The 16,875-nt window shown below is 41.6% G+C and overlaps 1 protein-coding gene across 1 annotated transcript in view; it reads left to right on the forward strand.

Moving 5' to 3' along the window:
- The first annotated feature begins 1,124 nt into the window (after positions 1 to 1,124).
- RAB40B (RAB40B, member RAS oncogene family) overlaps positions 1,125 to 16,875 on the forward strand; it is a 47,288-nt gene continuing 31,537 nt past the window's right edge. The window contains exon 1 of the mRNA XM_034789870.1: positions 1,125 to 2,137. Within this exon, the coding sequence (XP_034645761.1) occupies positions 1,996 to 2,137 (142 nt within the window). The 5' untranslated portion in view covers positions 1,125 to 1,995. The remainder of the gene's footprint in view (positions 2,138 to 16,875) is intronic.

Below are 16,875 nucleotides of genomic sequence, written 5' to 3' on the forward strand. Positions count from 1 at the left end.
CCAGGGGAACCATCTCTAGACAAACTCTGTCAGTGAAAAAAATGAATTTTCGTAATGTCTACTTTGAAATTTTAGATGGGCCTGAAGCTACCTCTCCTCCGACTTCCTGCCTGACCTGGCTACATTGCTGCTCATTAGCCCTTCCAATGTCCCTAGAAAGGTAGAAATGCCTCTTGTGCTGACATCCCAACACGCTGAATTCTCACATGCGCTTTCTGAGGTGTGAGCCAGGAGAGCCATTGGGTCTCATTCAGTCCTGATGTGAGCAGGCCAGCAGCCTGGGTTAACAGAGCCAAGATGAAAGCCTATGTCTCCTGCCTCCCCAAACCAGTGGGCTCCTTGTTATGTTGTTCTTAGGGCTTGTTCATTCAAATGACCTGACACTACTGGGGGGAGGCGCTCAGAAAAGCAGCCAGTACCCAGCCCTTCAGGAGTCATACCCACAGGATCAGGGCTGACAGGACCAATGGCTGCCCAGGCCTCATGCCACAGTTGCTGTTTGGAGACTTCAAATGGCCAGGGCCAGCTGCCCATGTGGTCACAGCACTGCCCAGCCCAGCCCTGGGAGCAGGGCTCTATTGAAGCCAATGGCTGCAGGTACAAACCCTTCAGATGCATGAGGCCCAGCTTTGCTGGGAGTTGGCTTAGCCCCCTACAGCCTCAAATCGCTGTCGTGGGAGTAGGCTGGGATCCCAGGGGCGGGATCTGGATTCGAACCCAAGGCCTCTGCTCCAGTTTAAATACTCCCAAAACTCTACTTTCAATTAAACAGGCCGCCCCGCTCCTGCAGGGGGCGTGGAAATCCGTGATTGACGGGCGACAGCATCAATAGCGCGGGAGAACTAGCCTAGCAACTGAGCCGCTGTGCCCCCATGGGAAGAAGAGGAGGCAGGATTCCGAATCCCCTGCCCCCAATGGAGAAAGAGCAAGGCGGGGCTGAGGGTTTCGATAGCCCAATAGAAGAAGAGGCGGCCGAGGCTGGGAGATCCGTTGCCCAATGGAAAAAGGGGTGGGCGTGGCCCTTAGTGTAGTGCTGCAATAGAAGACGAGATGGGCGGGGACCAGGATCCTGAGGCACCAATGGGAGCCGAGTTGGGTGGGGCCGGGTCTGCTGTCACGGTGCTGCGTGCTGGGGCAAAGCGGGGGTAGAGAGTCTGGGTCACTGCAGTGCCGAACTCGCTGAGCTGAGGGGAGGTAGCGGGGACCAAGGATCGCGACCAGGAGCAGTGCGAGACCCAGACCCGCGTTTCGCTCGCGGCCGGAGGGACCGAGTTCCAGCCCGGGCTGGGCACCGACTCCCCCGATCCCCTGGGGAGCCAAGGCGGTGGTGCCGTGACGGGGCGTCGCGCACTTGCACTTTGGAGCCCCGCGACTGGATCCCGCTCTGGCCCGGGCTTGTCCCGTGACCCCTCCGACAACAGGAGCCTCCTCCCTTCCATAGGCCTCCCCCCCGCGGCTGCCCCCTGGGATAGCGGCCCGTCTCCCTGATAGCTCGCCACCCCCTCTCCTGTAGCGATAGACGCCTGCCTCTACTCTGTCATGACATGACGGGTGTCCCCGTTGCTCAGTAACTACCCCCCGCTAGTGGGGGTGCTGGACCCCCAGCGCCAGAGAGTGCGCGCCCGCATCTCCCTTGCTGCTGCTGCTGCCTGTGTTGTGATACAGCAGCCGGCCCCCGTGCCTGTGCGAAGTTGGGCTGTAGCGAATGTCCCCAGGGTCACGCAGTCTGAGACCGTTCCCTGGCACCAGATGCGTGTTCATGTCGCAGTATATAGCCCTGCACCACCTGTTACCTCCTCCGTGCGTGGCTGGCGCCCCCTGCCCCATTGCAGCCTGCCCTGAGCGGTGGTGCTGTTGAACATGCCTCTGTTTGTCTCCTGTTGCTGTTTGCTGCTGCTGCTCCCACGGTGACTTTTTTCCTCCTGGGTTCCCGTGATGGGCTCTGGGAGCTGATTCGCCGGAGAGATTTTTTTCGGGGGGTAAGGGAAAAAGAGGATGAGCCACGTGGGCAGCCCAGTGAAAGCCTATGACTTCTTGCTGAAATTTCTGCTGGTGGGGGACAGCGACGTGGGCAAAGGTGAGATCCTGGCTAGCCTGCAGGATGGAGCCACTGAATCACCCTATGGGTACAACATGGGTAAGTAGGACAAAGGCTAAACCACTCCTGCAAGTGGTTTTTGAGATGGTAACTCGTTTCCCACTAGTTCCCTTCCCAGCCTCCGTTGTTCAGTGCTGCTAGGCTTCCCCTCCCTATGACAATGATGAACTTCTCTTCTGGAGCTTCAGTCTGCTGCTGGCTGCCTCCCTTTTAACTGTGTGTGCTCAAAGGCACAATTAGGCTATTCCAGATTCCAGCAATCAAATTCCATTGTGAATTAGAGAACTCACAATTGAATGGGAGGCAGAGGTACTATCTGGTGCACCTAAATCCTTAGACTGACAGTTGCCTGACACGTTTGAAACGGCCGCCTCCACATATCTCTCCTGATATGACTGTGATGTTCCCAGGCATAGTTAGAATGGGAAGGGTACATGGAAAGTAGAGGAGGTGTGATGTTTTCCTGCACCTATGCTCTTGAAGAGGGGAGTAGAATCACTATTTATTTTGGTTTCAAATCCCATGCCAGCAAGTCTCTACTTCGAAACTACTTTGGGAGCTAAGACTTGAGAGATATGCTTCATCAATAGCAAGTAGAGATCACTGGTCAAAGAAGTAGGGATCATCTTACCCAATGTTAGGGTGACCAGACAGCAAATGTGAAAAATCAGGACAGGGGGTGGGGGGTAATAGGAGCCTATATAAGAAAAAGACCCAAAAATCGGGACTGTCCCTATAAAATCATGATATCTTGTCACTCTACCCAAGCTGTCCTAATAACATTCTGTTCCGTGTTTCCTGTGACCAATAAGTAAAGAGGGGCGTTGAGCATTGGTAGAGTCTTCTTTATTTATAAATTAGTCATTTGCAGCAGAATGTTTTTGGGGTGTTTGTTCCTCTGTGGAAGTGTTGCCATTAAAAGCAAACCATTTTTAAGGGACGGGCTATAACACTCTAAACCAACCTCCCTTTTACAAATTCATCACATATTTAACATGGTTGCATTTTGGTATATATTTTTAAAAAGTATAACTAAATAAGATGATATATATTATTTTTTTTAGTTGCAAACCCAGTAACTGTTGAAATAAACATACAGAGTCAATATTTTAGGATTGTGTGCTAAACAGAGATTCAAGGATGTGCTCATTATAATTTTCGTGCATCACAAAAGTGGTTTTTTTTTTAAATTCTTATACAAAAATACTTATTCTAAAATGAGTAGTCAGCAAATGATGCACTGATTGCAAAAAGCCAAAAAGGTGGATTGCCCTTTTCTTCCCTTGTCCCTTACTTTTAAAATCACTCAAATCGGTAATGTAAGACTTATAAGTTGCAATGAAATGTTACCATATGTCAGTTTTATATTTTTGGTGTATAAAAAATTTGTGACATCAGAACAGTGGCCCTCTAAGATGGAGTTTCTATTTGTAGTTTGTTCCTTCATTTAACCTTTTAAGGAATGAGACTGAAGAGCCCCCATCAATACCAGATATATTTGCAAAGCAGAGAATTGTGAGCTACATAAACTGATTCAAAACTGAATTCTGATGGGTTGTGTGTAGGCAAAAGAGATGTCCTTTGTGGATTTTTTGTTTGATGTTTTGTTTTGATAGAACCCAACTCCGCTTCACAATTTAGCTCTTTTATAAAGGTATGTTATATGTTAGAACTGCAGTGGTCACCTTGCAAATTTGCTGACTGCCTTAAATGACTACCATTATCTTACCTCAGGTCTACACTACAAACTTGTATCTGTATAACTTGCGTCACTCAGAGGTGAGAAAAATCCACATCCCTGAGTGATGCAGTTATACCGACCTAACCCCCGGTGTAGACAGTGCTATGACAAGAGGAGAACTGAGTATTTAATATTCCAAATAATATGTGCCTGACCCAAAATCCATGGAAGCCAATGGAAAGATCCATACAGACTTCAATGCTCAGTGGGTGTATCAGGCCCATACTAAGGGCTTGTCTTCTTATACAGCATTGCACCAGTGCATTGTGCCGCTCTAGCTCTTTAGTGAAGATGCTACTACACCGACGGCAGAGCTTCTCCTGTCAGCATCATTAATCCACCGGCGCGGCACGAGAGGAGGTAACTATGTCAACGAGAGAAGCTCTCCCATCGGCATAAGAGTGTCTTCACTAACGTGCTACAATGGCACACTTCACTGCTACAGTGCTGTACATGAAGACAAGCCCTTAGTATGGGCCTGATACACCAAGCATTGAAGTCTGTAGGGGTCTTTCCATTGGCTTCCGTGGGTTTTGAATCAGGACATATTATTTGGGATATTAAATACTAAGATAATAATACCTATTCAACCAAGGCAAAAACAGCATTTTTTTTCCCTAAGAGCACTCATTGTATACTGTGTCTTTACATACAGAAGGCCACACTGGGCCAACACTTCCGTCCCTGAATGTATCTTAATGTAAGTAAGAGAGAATGTTGAAATAGCACCCAGTGTCACCAATCTTGCATCAGTCAGTTTTATGTAAAACTTCCATTGATTTTGTTTTGCTGGTAAAAATTCTCTACATTGTATAATATAACTAGCGTAGCTTTCCTGTGAGTAGAGATCCTGGCAATCAAGTAATACAAATATTCTCTTGCAGCATTTCACTAGCACTCTGAACACATTTCGAAATCCGTTGTTTATGATTAATAATAATCATACACAAATGCACATAAGGCAGTAAGTTTACATATCACTTCACAAACAGATAAGACACCTTGACAGAGAAATTACACTCTAAATTATAAAGATTAAACAAACACAGTGGTTTGTGCCCACAAAAGGGTAATAAATCAGAAGGAGAGTGAAGGAATTATTGGATTTAAGAAGGAGAGAATGCTTGAAGAGGTGGGCCTGAAGAAGGAGTGTGGTTGGTGATTATTAGCAACAACAAGGGGGAAGGAACTTAAACCAGATTAGGGAAAGAAAATATTAAAGAATATTTAGATAAATTAGATGTATTTAAGTCAACAGGGCCTAGTGCAATTCATGTTATGGTACTTAAGAAACTTGCTGAAGCAACCGTGGAACTATTTTAATGGTTATCTTTGAGAGCTAATAGAGGTTGAGTGAGGTCCCAGAGAACTGGAGAAGGGCAAACTTAGTACCTATCTTTAAAAAGGAGAACAAAGAGGACCCAAGGAATTATAGAGCAGTCAGGTAACTTTGATACATGGAAAGATATTGGAAAAATTATTAAACAATCAGTTTGTAAGCACCTGGAGTATAATAGGCTGATAAGTAATAGAGGTGGGTCCTATAACTATAGAGGTGAGTCCTGAGATTGGATTTGAGGGAAGAGAGGTTAGCTGATGGATCAGCTCAAAGAGGATGTTCCTTGGGTAAAGGTGGTGTGCTCGAAGGCATGGAGAGGTTTGCATGAAGATGACATGGGTGGAAGAGGCTGGCATTGATGGCAAAAGTAACAGAACAAAAAGCAAGGGAAGGGTGTGGGAAGAAAGGTCAAGAATTCTGTCTTGGCCATGTTAGGTTTAAGTTGACCATGTAATCTTCAAGAGATGTCAGAGAGACAGGCTGCAGTCCAACACTAGATACAGGGGAGTGCTGTAAGTCATTGACATAAGATTGTCAAAACCAGATGGGCAGATGAGATTGCCCAGAGAGCTTGTAAAATGAGAATAGGAAGGGGTCATATATCAAGTCCTATGTGACTCATATGGATAGAGGAGGAGGGGACTCCAAATGGGACACTGAAGGTATGATTAAAGGGGTAGAAGAAGAAGAAGAACCAAGTGAGGACAAGTCATGGTGGATGAGGGAAGACCAAGGTTTTAAAAATGTGATTAGCAGTTTCAAAAGCAGATGTGAGGTCTAAAAGGATGAGGGTAGGAGTAGAGGCTGAGATTGGGCAAAATAAATAGAAATTCTGAGAACAGTTTCAATGTAGTAGCGAGGACAGAAGTCAAAGGGATTCATGAGTGAGCAGGAGGAAAGGAAGTTGAGGTATTGGTTGTAATGGCACATTTGATAAGTTTAAAGATGAAGGGAGTTGGGGCAATAGTTGGCAAGAGAAGTGGGCTGAAGGGTGGTTTCTTTAAGGATTGGGAAGATGGGCATTATGTGAGCAGCCAGCTCTCTGCGGATCACCCATGGTCCACAGGTCAGTTAGAGCACCTGTAGTTAAGTAGTCATAGTAAGTTTAGTTTCCCTGAGGTCTGTCTTTGCACTTTGTCCTGAAGGACAGATGTATTGTGAGATTCTGAGTTACCTTAGCAGTATGTTTAAAGAGGCATTCCATTTGTTTACATCAGTGCAATCCTAAATGTTTCTCTCTTCATTAGTGGGGAATTTCAAACTTAAAACCAATTCTAAAAGTCATGGTAGCTGTTCCTTTCTCAGTACTCTGAAAGAAAGCAAAGCTCTATTAGAACTGATCTACTTGCTGCTAAAACTGGGGGAATAAATGCAAATGGTTTGAATGGCAATACATTACTGATTCTGCCTGTGCTGTATTAGAACGATCTTTGGTAAATAAAACTGCAGTGTTTTCCACTTATGTAACTAGCTTTCAGTTTATGCTCCTGAATTCCTATGAGCATTGCTTAGCGGGGTTGTGGATGCAGCCTGCTGGGTTGAGTTTAAAAGTTTTTCCAGGAGTGTGTCTGTGAGCAAGAAACTACTAAAACCATTGTAAAGAAATCTTAGTCCACGTCTTTATTTTTTTTTTATTACCCTTTTTATGTAAAGGAGAGCTTCTCTGTTGTTGCCTAAACATCAATGTTCTGACACAGAGCCTTGCTCATGAACTAGTGTAAATTATATGTTGCTGATGTTGTAATTGGACAGTTTTCATGACTGACATTTTCAGCGACTCACAAACAAATGAAAGGTTGCATTATGGGTATTTTAGGTATGACTCTAATACCCTTGCATCTGAAATGAGGGTTTATGAGGGAGGGCACAAAGAGAGAAATCCACTCATGAATGAATGTGGACCTAAGCCTTAATTTCTACAGAACATAAATCTTCATTATTAAAAAGATGTTCTTAGCCACTATAGTTGCATAGATCCCTTTCCAAATGTAAATGAATGCAGTGATGTCTTTCTGAGTTTGCAGGACTCAGGTGCCTCTGCTGCTGCTCATAGTGGCAGAGTTAAATGAACATATTAGAGATACAAACTGGGTGAGGTAATACCTTTTATTGGACCAACTCCTGTTGGTGAGAGAGACAAGCTTTTGAGCTACATTGAATGCTTCCTCAGGTCTGTGAAAGTGTCATGGCTAAATACTAGGTCAAACAGATAGTTTCACATAAATAGTTAGTGCATATTCTAAGGGACCATTCAAGGTGAATTAGGCCATTAAGACCTGTGCAGTCACAGGACAAAAAAAGTGGGATTAGTGGGTTAAAGATTGTTGTAATAAGCCACAATTTGTGTCTTTATTAAGAACATGATTTTTAATGTCTAGCAAAGTTACGAATTTAAGCTTCTAGGATCATCTTTTGAAAGTGCTGTGCAGGTTTCCTTTGAGGATGAGGACTGATAGAGTGGTCACTTTGTGCAAAGTGTTCACCCACAGGTGATAGGGTGTTGTTTTTTTTTTCACCTATCCACCCCTAATACATTGTCAGACTCCTCATCAGAAGCAAGCTCCACACAGACCAGGACACATCAGTCAAAGCAGCACCAGATCCTGCGAGAACAGATGCAAAATGTGCAGACATATCTGTCATGCTGTCTGGAGTGGTTCATGCCTGTGAGTGCCTATCCCAGGACAGACTGTCAAAAACAGGGCAGACACCCAAAACTAGTGGTGTGTTCTATAATTAGATTTCACCAACCCAGTGACAAATGTCAACTCCTGGGTCATTATAACAGTCATACCATGGAGTCACAGACAGTCCCTTTAGACTCTCAAGTCCATCTTGCCACCCAGACAAACTGCACAAACCTCACTTCTAGGAAGCTTCTGGCGCTCCCGCCTAACCTCCCCAAATGCGGGAGTCATGCACCGCCTATGCTCCCAGTCCCAAGAAACTAGTCACTTACCCCAGATCAATTGGTATCCTAGATTTTACACCAAAAACAATGCCTGTAGCCAATCCTGTAATAAACTTTCTAAAAGTTTATTAACTAGAAAAAAGAAATGAGACATGTAGCAACCATGTAACAATTTTACATGGTTGCTACAATATGGGAAAACAGACTAGTGCATGCAGGCTCTAATTCACTGTAGAGGAGGCTGGGGTTGGGGCAGGATTGCAAAATCCCCTTCCTTTCCTCCCCTCCCCTCACAGCAACCCTGAGGCTGAGGAAGGGGTAGAATAATGAAGAAGCCCTCATTCTGCACCTTCATATCAACCAGGGAGCTCTGGAAAGGAAAGAGAAGGGAGCTTTATCAGAACCATACTAGCAAAGGGTTGGCATGAAAGATGGAGCATGTAAGTATGGTCCACGAAGAACTCCTTGGTAGAAAATCTCCCATTCTCCCAGAGTCAGGGATAGTGAGGGCTAGTTAATAGGTTTAATTCTTGGGGTAATATATGTCTGGTAGATTTTCCAAATCCTCCTTGAAATCAGAATTGCAATTCCCAGTAGACTGACTCTGAACTAGATTCAAAAAAGCAGTCTCACCCAGTAAAGAACTTATGAGAAATTCTATAAATTTGGGTTTATAGGAATTTAAATCTGCTTTTGAGTGTCATTAAATTATCCTTCAGAATTAAATTTAAGAGAGAGAATTGCCTTTAAACTGAAACATGAAATCTCAGATTTGCTGTCATTGGGTTGACCAATATTTTGGTGTTTAGCATTTAGTTTTTATCCACTGTATTTTTAGTTTTGCTTTCATACTAGAAAAGAGAAAACTGAATTTGCACTAAGACTGCTTGGCATGAAAAGCTAATGTAATTCTCATCGAAACTTGTGTTCCTCCTAAATCCTTCTCTATATGGAACATCAGATTTAAAATCTATGAGCTTTGACTGTCTCTCCCTCTTGCTCTGTTCCCTCAGTCACTGTCTCCTTTCTCCTTAATTTCATATCACGCTGTCTATTATTCCCATAACCTCCATCTGTCCTAAGATCATGGGCTCCTCGGAGCAGGGACCATCCTTTCTAAATGTTTGAAAAGTGCCCAGCATTTAGGTGTCGTTACCATTAATAAATTATCGGGTGCAAGCAGTTGGCACCTGCATGGGTTGGGGAACTAGACTAGTTGCTACAAATTCTTTCTACTCTCAAAACAGGACTGGAATCTAGTTTGAAATTTTTTTGTCATATTTTGAAGATTGCAGACTTTTTTGCTAATTCAATTTTTATTTCTCAGGCATATAGCCTAATTGGTCTTTTCCAAAATTTGATATGCAGCAACACAGAGAGAAAACTCAAGATGTCCCAATTCCCAGAACCTTCCTTAAGCCACGTGGCAAAGAAGGCTTTGGCATTTCCTCATTCCAGGCTTCAAGCAACATGACACAATCTCATAGACTCATAGACTTTAAGGTCAGAAGGGACCATTATGATCATCTAGTCTGACCTCCCGCATGACGCAGGCCACAAAGCCGTCCCATCCCTTTCCCTTGACTCTGCTGTTGAAGTCCCCAAATCCTGTGGTTTAGAGACTTCAATTAGCAGAGAATCTATAGCTGTTATGGAGGTCAATAGACTTTACAGACCTTGTAACGGAATCATGTCTGTATCTTCAGCTTTCATTACTAAAGGAAATAGAAGACAGACCTTCATCCTACTTAGGCCAGGTAGTCACAGGGACCCATATCTCTTCCAGCCTTGTGCAGAGACTAGTTTTTTTTGTTGCTTCACTGCACACCACGTTCTTTCCACTTTGACTCTTCTGTTGATCATCTGTCTGGCCTGACATGGTGTAGCTCAGGTACGTCGGTGTGATAGTATCTATTCCTCGATACATTAGATGTATGCCACAGCACCATATTTCAGCATAGGACAGGATCTTTAGACGAATGCTTCTCAATCAAATTGATCAGTAGGCTTATATTGTCTGTGCCCCCTTCAAAAACATGGTAGTTTGTTTAAGTGGATCATTTAATTTAAACGATTAACCTTTAAAATACCTGATTTTCACGAATATCGTTTTTATGACTTAACTGACTTTTCCCCTAACTTACCTTTTTCAAAATGAAATGTGTCTTTGATCAAATATATTCTACATGATGTAGTATTTTAGAAGAATAATGAGGTGCTAAAATCTGACACTGGTGTAGTGTTTCTTATCTCAGATTCTGTTACTAAATTCACACAAGTGACTTTCATTTGCTATTATTACATGTAGCACCTAAGGTTATTTTAACTGAAAGACACTAAAGAAAAATACAGTAGTTTTATTTTTTCCCCTAGTTTACTTTGTGCATTCAACATCTCTCTGCATGTAGCCAATTTCAGCTTTTGTCATGTGCAATCAGTCTCCCTGTTGCTTGTGTAGGTTTTTCACAGCTGCAAGACAGCGAAAAACATGGGGGAAAAGCAGCTGTAAAAACACAAAATTGGCAAGGGGCTTAGAACAGGTACACTATTTGAAAGTATCTTGAACTTTTACAAAAATAATCAGACTTCAATCTAACCATGTCCCATTAAACCAACCAGGACTGAACTCTGAGTCAGGCTGAATGTGGGCCAGTGTATTGGCTAATTTTTAATGTGTTGCTGGAGCCCATTTCTTTTCAGATTTGAACTCTGAATGGAAAATATCTGAGATCATTGGCTTGAAAAGCAGAAATCAACTTACTAATGTTACGTCTTCACTAGCAACGTGACTGCACTTTAATGTGGCTGTGTAGTCACAGCACCAGCGCTGAGAGAGCTCCACGAGGGGAGTAGCTACCAGCGCTGGGAGAGCTCCACGAGGGGAGTAGCTACGAGCGCTGGGAGCATGGCTGCCAGCGCTGGTGCGCTATCTACACTGTCACTTTACAGTGCTGAAACTTGCAGTGCTCAGGGGTGTGTTTTTTCACCCCCCTGAGTGAGAAAGTTGCAGCGCTGTAAAGTGGCAGTGTAGACAAGGCCTTAGAATGTTTTATTTGTGTCAGGCTCTTACTCGGATTCTCTGGATTGTTTGTTTTCTTGAACTCAGGTTGAGAATTGTGAGGAAGAAATAATACTGGGTTAAATATTTACCCAATATGAGCTGGGTGTGTTTGCCTTAGTTTTTTTTTTTTTTTTTAAAGAACGTTTGCACTTTTACCTGGTGTGGAGAATCTCCTTATATAATAGCCCCAACATGTTTCTTTTTGGTTGGCTATTGTGAAAACCACCCAGGTGGCTGAATTTTTCAATTGGGAACCCAAAACTGTTTAGTGATTAAGTGGGTTATACACAAGTAAATAATAGTTTTTTCTCTTTTCTGTTTTCATCTGTTGTAATACATAAGTATCATAGTCTAGCCAACTAGTGTTAATGCAGAATTATGACTGAGAAGAAAACACTCAGTTCCAGAGTTAAGACTGAAGTTTAACACTAACTTGCCCCGTATTCATACATCTTAATTATGGCTTATTTATTAGTATTGAAAGAAAAATTGTAAGTAGTATAATGTAATAATACAACAACCCATAATGCCCAGTCTTAAATTCAGTGCCATAAATTATAACCAAATACATACTACTTTAATGTTTGGCTTGTTTAAATGAGATCTACAAAATTGGCTCTGCATAGTTTTGAATATGAATTGATAGCCTTTAAACCTTTATTTATTATAATAGTACCTAGGAGCCTCAGTAATGGACCAGGACCTCATTGGGTTAAACAGTGTATGAACACAGAACAAAAAGTCAATCTCTGGCTATGTTTATACTAGAGACCTTACAGCAGCACAGCTGTACTGCTGCAGATGCAAGGTCTCCCATGTAGCCACTCTGTGCTGACGGGAGAGAGCTCTCCCACTGGCATAATTAAACCACCCCTAACACGTGGCAGTTACTATATTGGTGGGAGAATGTCTCCTGCTGACATAGCACTGTCTACACTGGTGCATCTGTCAGTGAAACTTACGTCGATCAGGGGTGTGTTATTTTTTTTACACCCCGACCAACAAAAGTTTTACTGACACAAGTGCTAGCGTAGACATAGTCTCTGCCTCACCTTTAATTTGGAGGCTTGTGGCTTTAAACATGAGTGACTTTAAACTTTCACCTAGGGTCCACACACGCTAACTCACAAAATGCTCCACCCACCCACTGTCACAATTTTCCCTTTCTTCCATATCTCATGAAAGAGAGGAGAGTTAAGATCTCATGCATAGTTAAACTGTCTTAATACTTTACAACAGCATGTGGCAGTGGACAAGAAGATGGTGTCTCATCTGGACTGGGATAGGGAGGAGAGAGAAAATTGTGTTGGTAGCAGAATTTGGAGGGGCTATGTAAGCTGGATCCAATGTGCTGAAGTATAAAGGCCCCGGGCTATAACATGTACTACCCACTCTTGGTATAATTACATACCTGTCTGACATGTTAATTAGGCTGTTAATCTGTCTGTACACTGGTCATGGGCTTATATTTGTCAGCTGTCTTTAGCCAGTAGTACCGTATTTGTGCCGCTTTCATTAAAACATGGGTTTTAAACCAAAAAGGCAAATCCTTAGAGAACTGGTGAGTTCTCAGGTACATGTAATGTGGAGATTGGTGAGGTCAGTAGGGCAGTCTCTGCAGGGTGAAGAAGGTGAGTCTTTGGCAACTGTGACAGGGAGGGGCAAGATTTAGAAATGTAAATACCCTAATTTCCATATAAAAGCACCTTCTGCAAGCACAGTAATTTGTGATTGCTGTGTAGGCAGAGACACAGCTGTGATAAAGGGCGTTGAGTTTTGTTGTTGGGGCGGACCGGGAAATGGGAGAGCTATTTATTTCTCATGAGAAATTGGCTTGCTGGTTATAGTATGACTTTAACACTTTGCTGCAACTTGAGTTGTTCACAGCTTTTGATGTTGAAATACATGGTAGAAGCAAATTCTCTCACCCTACATATAATTAACAAATGTGACAGAAGTTTGAAATAAATGTAATCAATTTCAAAAGGGGATGGTAACTAAGCAATAATTGGTGAGCCAAGGGTAGAAAATGTACACAGTTTAGATGGACAAATAATATTGCTTCAAAATCATAAGTGAACATCAAAATCTTGCCTGAGCGTGAAGAAATTTTGGTTTCAAGGCTGCTGGTAACCTACGCCATGAGGTGAAATGAGTGAGCTCAGAGTGATTCTTTTAGCAGAAATTTTATATAAAAGCTCTCCGAACAAGCAACTAGGGTTGGATGGAGTGCCTGTGTTGGGAGGGCTGCTATCCAACACGAGGGTAACAAGACTCAGGGTAAAAAATTACTAGAGATTCTAAGCCTCATAGACTTTCAATGGGACTTGGGTGACTATGTGGCTAGTTCATTTTTGAAAGTGGACTTAGGCTCCTAATTAATTTAAGTGCTTTTGGAAAGTTTTACCTAGGTCTGTTTTCTCTTAGGGAAGAGCAGTATAAAATTATAATGAAATAAAAAAGCCACTTTGGTTTCTTTAATACAAAACAGAATTTGATTACTTATTCTGGAGCATTCAGCATTGACCAGAGTAAGTGGATGACTGGTTAGTTTGTGTAGCCGTTCCTGTGATCCTAATTCATAAATGCACACTACATTAATGCAGCTTCAATATTGAGATTTTGAATACCCCAAAGTCAGAAGATTCAAAGTTATGTTTCCCATAGCACCAGTAACTAGGGTCTCTCTTCACATATGCAGTATATTCCTATTCATATAGTGTGAACTTCAATGCCTTAAATCTGCCTGTTAACCACAGTAGCTTCTGTAAAAATGCCATGCACTCTTGAAGTGCAAGTAACTAACATACTTCTCTAACGTATTGTATCTACTAAGAGACAACCCAATCCTAAATGTTCAATTACTAAGGGACTACACTCATTCCTATATTTGCTTTCTACAACTAACTGTCTGTATAACTTTTCATGAGTGATGTACCTGAGTTTTTAGTTTCTAATATCCAAAGTATATTGTTAAATTTATCTAAATTGGGGTTATTGCAGATTATGTACTATATGTATCCTATGAGTTTTTTAAACAAACTTTGTATTTGTGGATAATTTAAGCACTATACCCAGATGTACAGACACTCTTTTCTCAACCTGTGTATTATATAATTTTAACATTAGCTTTAATAAAAATTTTAAATCTGTGGAGAGACAACCTTGTCCGTCTGTCATAAGGATGAAACCAAGCCTGTATTCTAAATCCAATCTTTCACTTTGTTTATTGTAGGAGACGGAAAAGACTCTGCTAAAAATGTTTGTGATTACCATTAGGATGGAATATATCGTAAAAAAGGAAGTAATTAGATGGTTTTGAAGTTAGTAGTTAAATTAACTAACCCCTTGCATACTTGAAAAAATGGCTTTGGTTTCCAGAGTCCCTATACTTAACCTTTGCATGTCTAGATGTTAGTTGACAAATGCCTGAACAAAGGGTTTTTACATCTTTGCGTATACTGTCTTAACTTATTTCTTCTAAGTAAGTTTCGCAGTATTTTTCCTAACATTGTTATTTATTGTATCAACCGTCACTTTAGCAACATTGGTTTCTGGGTAGGTGTGATTAAATATATGCAATGTGGCTCAGTTATGATTGCTGTGGGGAAAGCCAAACTAATTTTCTGTAGTTCTAAAAGGACACTATAAACTTGAACATCACATTTCCATCCGTTGTTGCAAATAGTATCTGAGATTAACAGAGAAACACTTCTCTATTTTTTCACCTTTCTTTGCAAGTCAGCAACACTTGGTGTATAGTCAGTTTCACTGTTTTGTTGAGGGTCAGTTGCATCACCCTCATCCACTGCTGTGGAGTCAGGTTGCATGCAGGATATTCCCCAGGCTCTGTAAATAAGTGTTTCCCAATAACTGCAGCAGTAGAACTGAAAAGGCAGCAGGTACATATGTGCACAGAAGGAAAATTATTGAAAGTATTTTTAGTGGTAATATGGTTAGGTCTGCTCAGAAATCCTTGCTGGAAAAAAAACTTTAATAACTGCATGAGAATAGAAAAGTGTTACAAAACTTAATCCACAACAGAAATTCTGTACTTGCTTGTCAAAGGTAGATTTATCAGAAAATTGAATTTTTTAATTAGTAAATGTAAAATTAAAATTGACCATATCCCTTTAAAATCTGCGACAACACTATATGAATGTAACTTCCTTGTCCCTAAACAAAAGGGGAAAGGAGAGGTGTCCATATGTCTTCACAAACTAATCTACAATTTCCCATGCATGAAATGTGAAAGCCGCAGCCACATAACTCCAGAAGGGACTCAACAAGTCTGTCAGCCTTTTAAGGGTAGATCTGGGAAGGGAGATACAATGGGCTATGCAGTGAAGGGAATGATTGATTCAGGCTGGAGAGAGTCCTGTGGATGAAGACCCAGTGTGTTGGTATCTGGATAGCCACACTCAGTGCACAGTTGCATCAGCAAGGAAAAATGTTCAGTGTGCACAATAATTATCTCAGTCATTCTTGACTTAATTCTTATCCAATCTTTCCTCACACTTACTAACACATACTTATTGAGGACTGCATACAGGCCAGCCTTGTCTCTTCAAACCACTTTTGAGTTACTGGTGTGCAAAAAATGCATGTGGATACCTTTTATTAAAGCATGAAAAATTGTTTTTTTTTTTTTATTTAAAGACTCAAATAATTTAAATGGATTTTCTTCACTCTCTGGAAAAGTGCATCTCTGGACTGAGACAAAGTATGAAAGATTTCAGCGTGAAGAATGTCTTTAAAAAAACAACTTAAAGCCTGTATATTCTAAATAGAGGCTGAGAATACAAACACCTCTTTAACCATAGCATTGCTAGTGAAACTCTATAATGCAATATTTTTCTTTTAAATATTAGTCTTTATCTCCAAGCAGGGTGTGTTTTTCCTTAAAGTATTTGAGAGAAGTGTAATTTAGTTGACAGCTACTATCTCATTTCCGCCTACATAGGATTTTTCTCTGACATCTGCAAGCCAGACAGTTGAGTGTAGAAAATTACATGGGAAATAATTATATGGTCTTTGATTGACTAAAAAGCTGCAATTCTAATAACTTATACTGAAGTCCAGCAGAACACAGACTTGCATCATCTTTCTATTCAACTGGAAACCAGTGTATTTAATGTAATTAAAAATCCTTTGGTGCAGACTGATTGGGGAATGACACACATTTTTTTTATAAACATTTACACTAAAACAGTGGTTCCCAAACTGGGGTTCGTGAAATGTTACAGAGGGTTCCCGGGAAAAAATTCCCTAATGGCGAACAGAGCTGTCCCTAGGAACCCTGGACAGCACGGGGCCAGCAGCCCTGGAGCCCCTGGATTTCCAAGAGCTAAGCAGATCAAAGCAAGTGTATCTGTCACACTGAGGCGATTTAAACTTCAAGACTCCTTTTATAAGAAATGGAAAGGGAGGTGGATATTTTTTGCTGTTTTTAAAATTAAATAGGCAGCTAGTATTGTTTTTAAAATTATTATGAAGAACAAGTTTAATCTTTGTTGTTGTTTTCCTGGACTGCTCAAGACCTGAATGCTTGTGTAGGAGAAACTCTTTGAGTTGGCCTTTTAAATACCTTCATGCTGTTTCACATCTGATACTCTTTGATGAAAAACATAGGAGCCTTGTCTTATAACAGGCTTATTCAAAGTACGAAAGTGAGATCTTGGAAGAGTGTTGCTGTTTTCATAATGTAATAAAAATACTGTAATGA

Source organism: Trachemys scripta, chromosome 14, assembly GCF_013100865.1.
Source record: "Trachemys scripta elegans isolate TJP31775 chromosome 14, CAS_Tse_1.0, whole genome shotgun sequence".
NCBI lineage: Eukaryota > Metazoa > Chordata > Testudines > Emydidae > Trachemys > Trachemys scripta.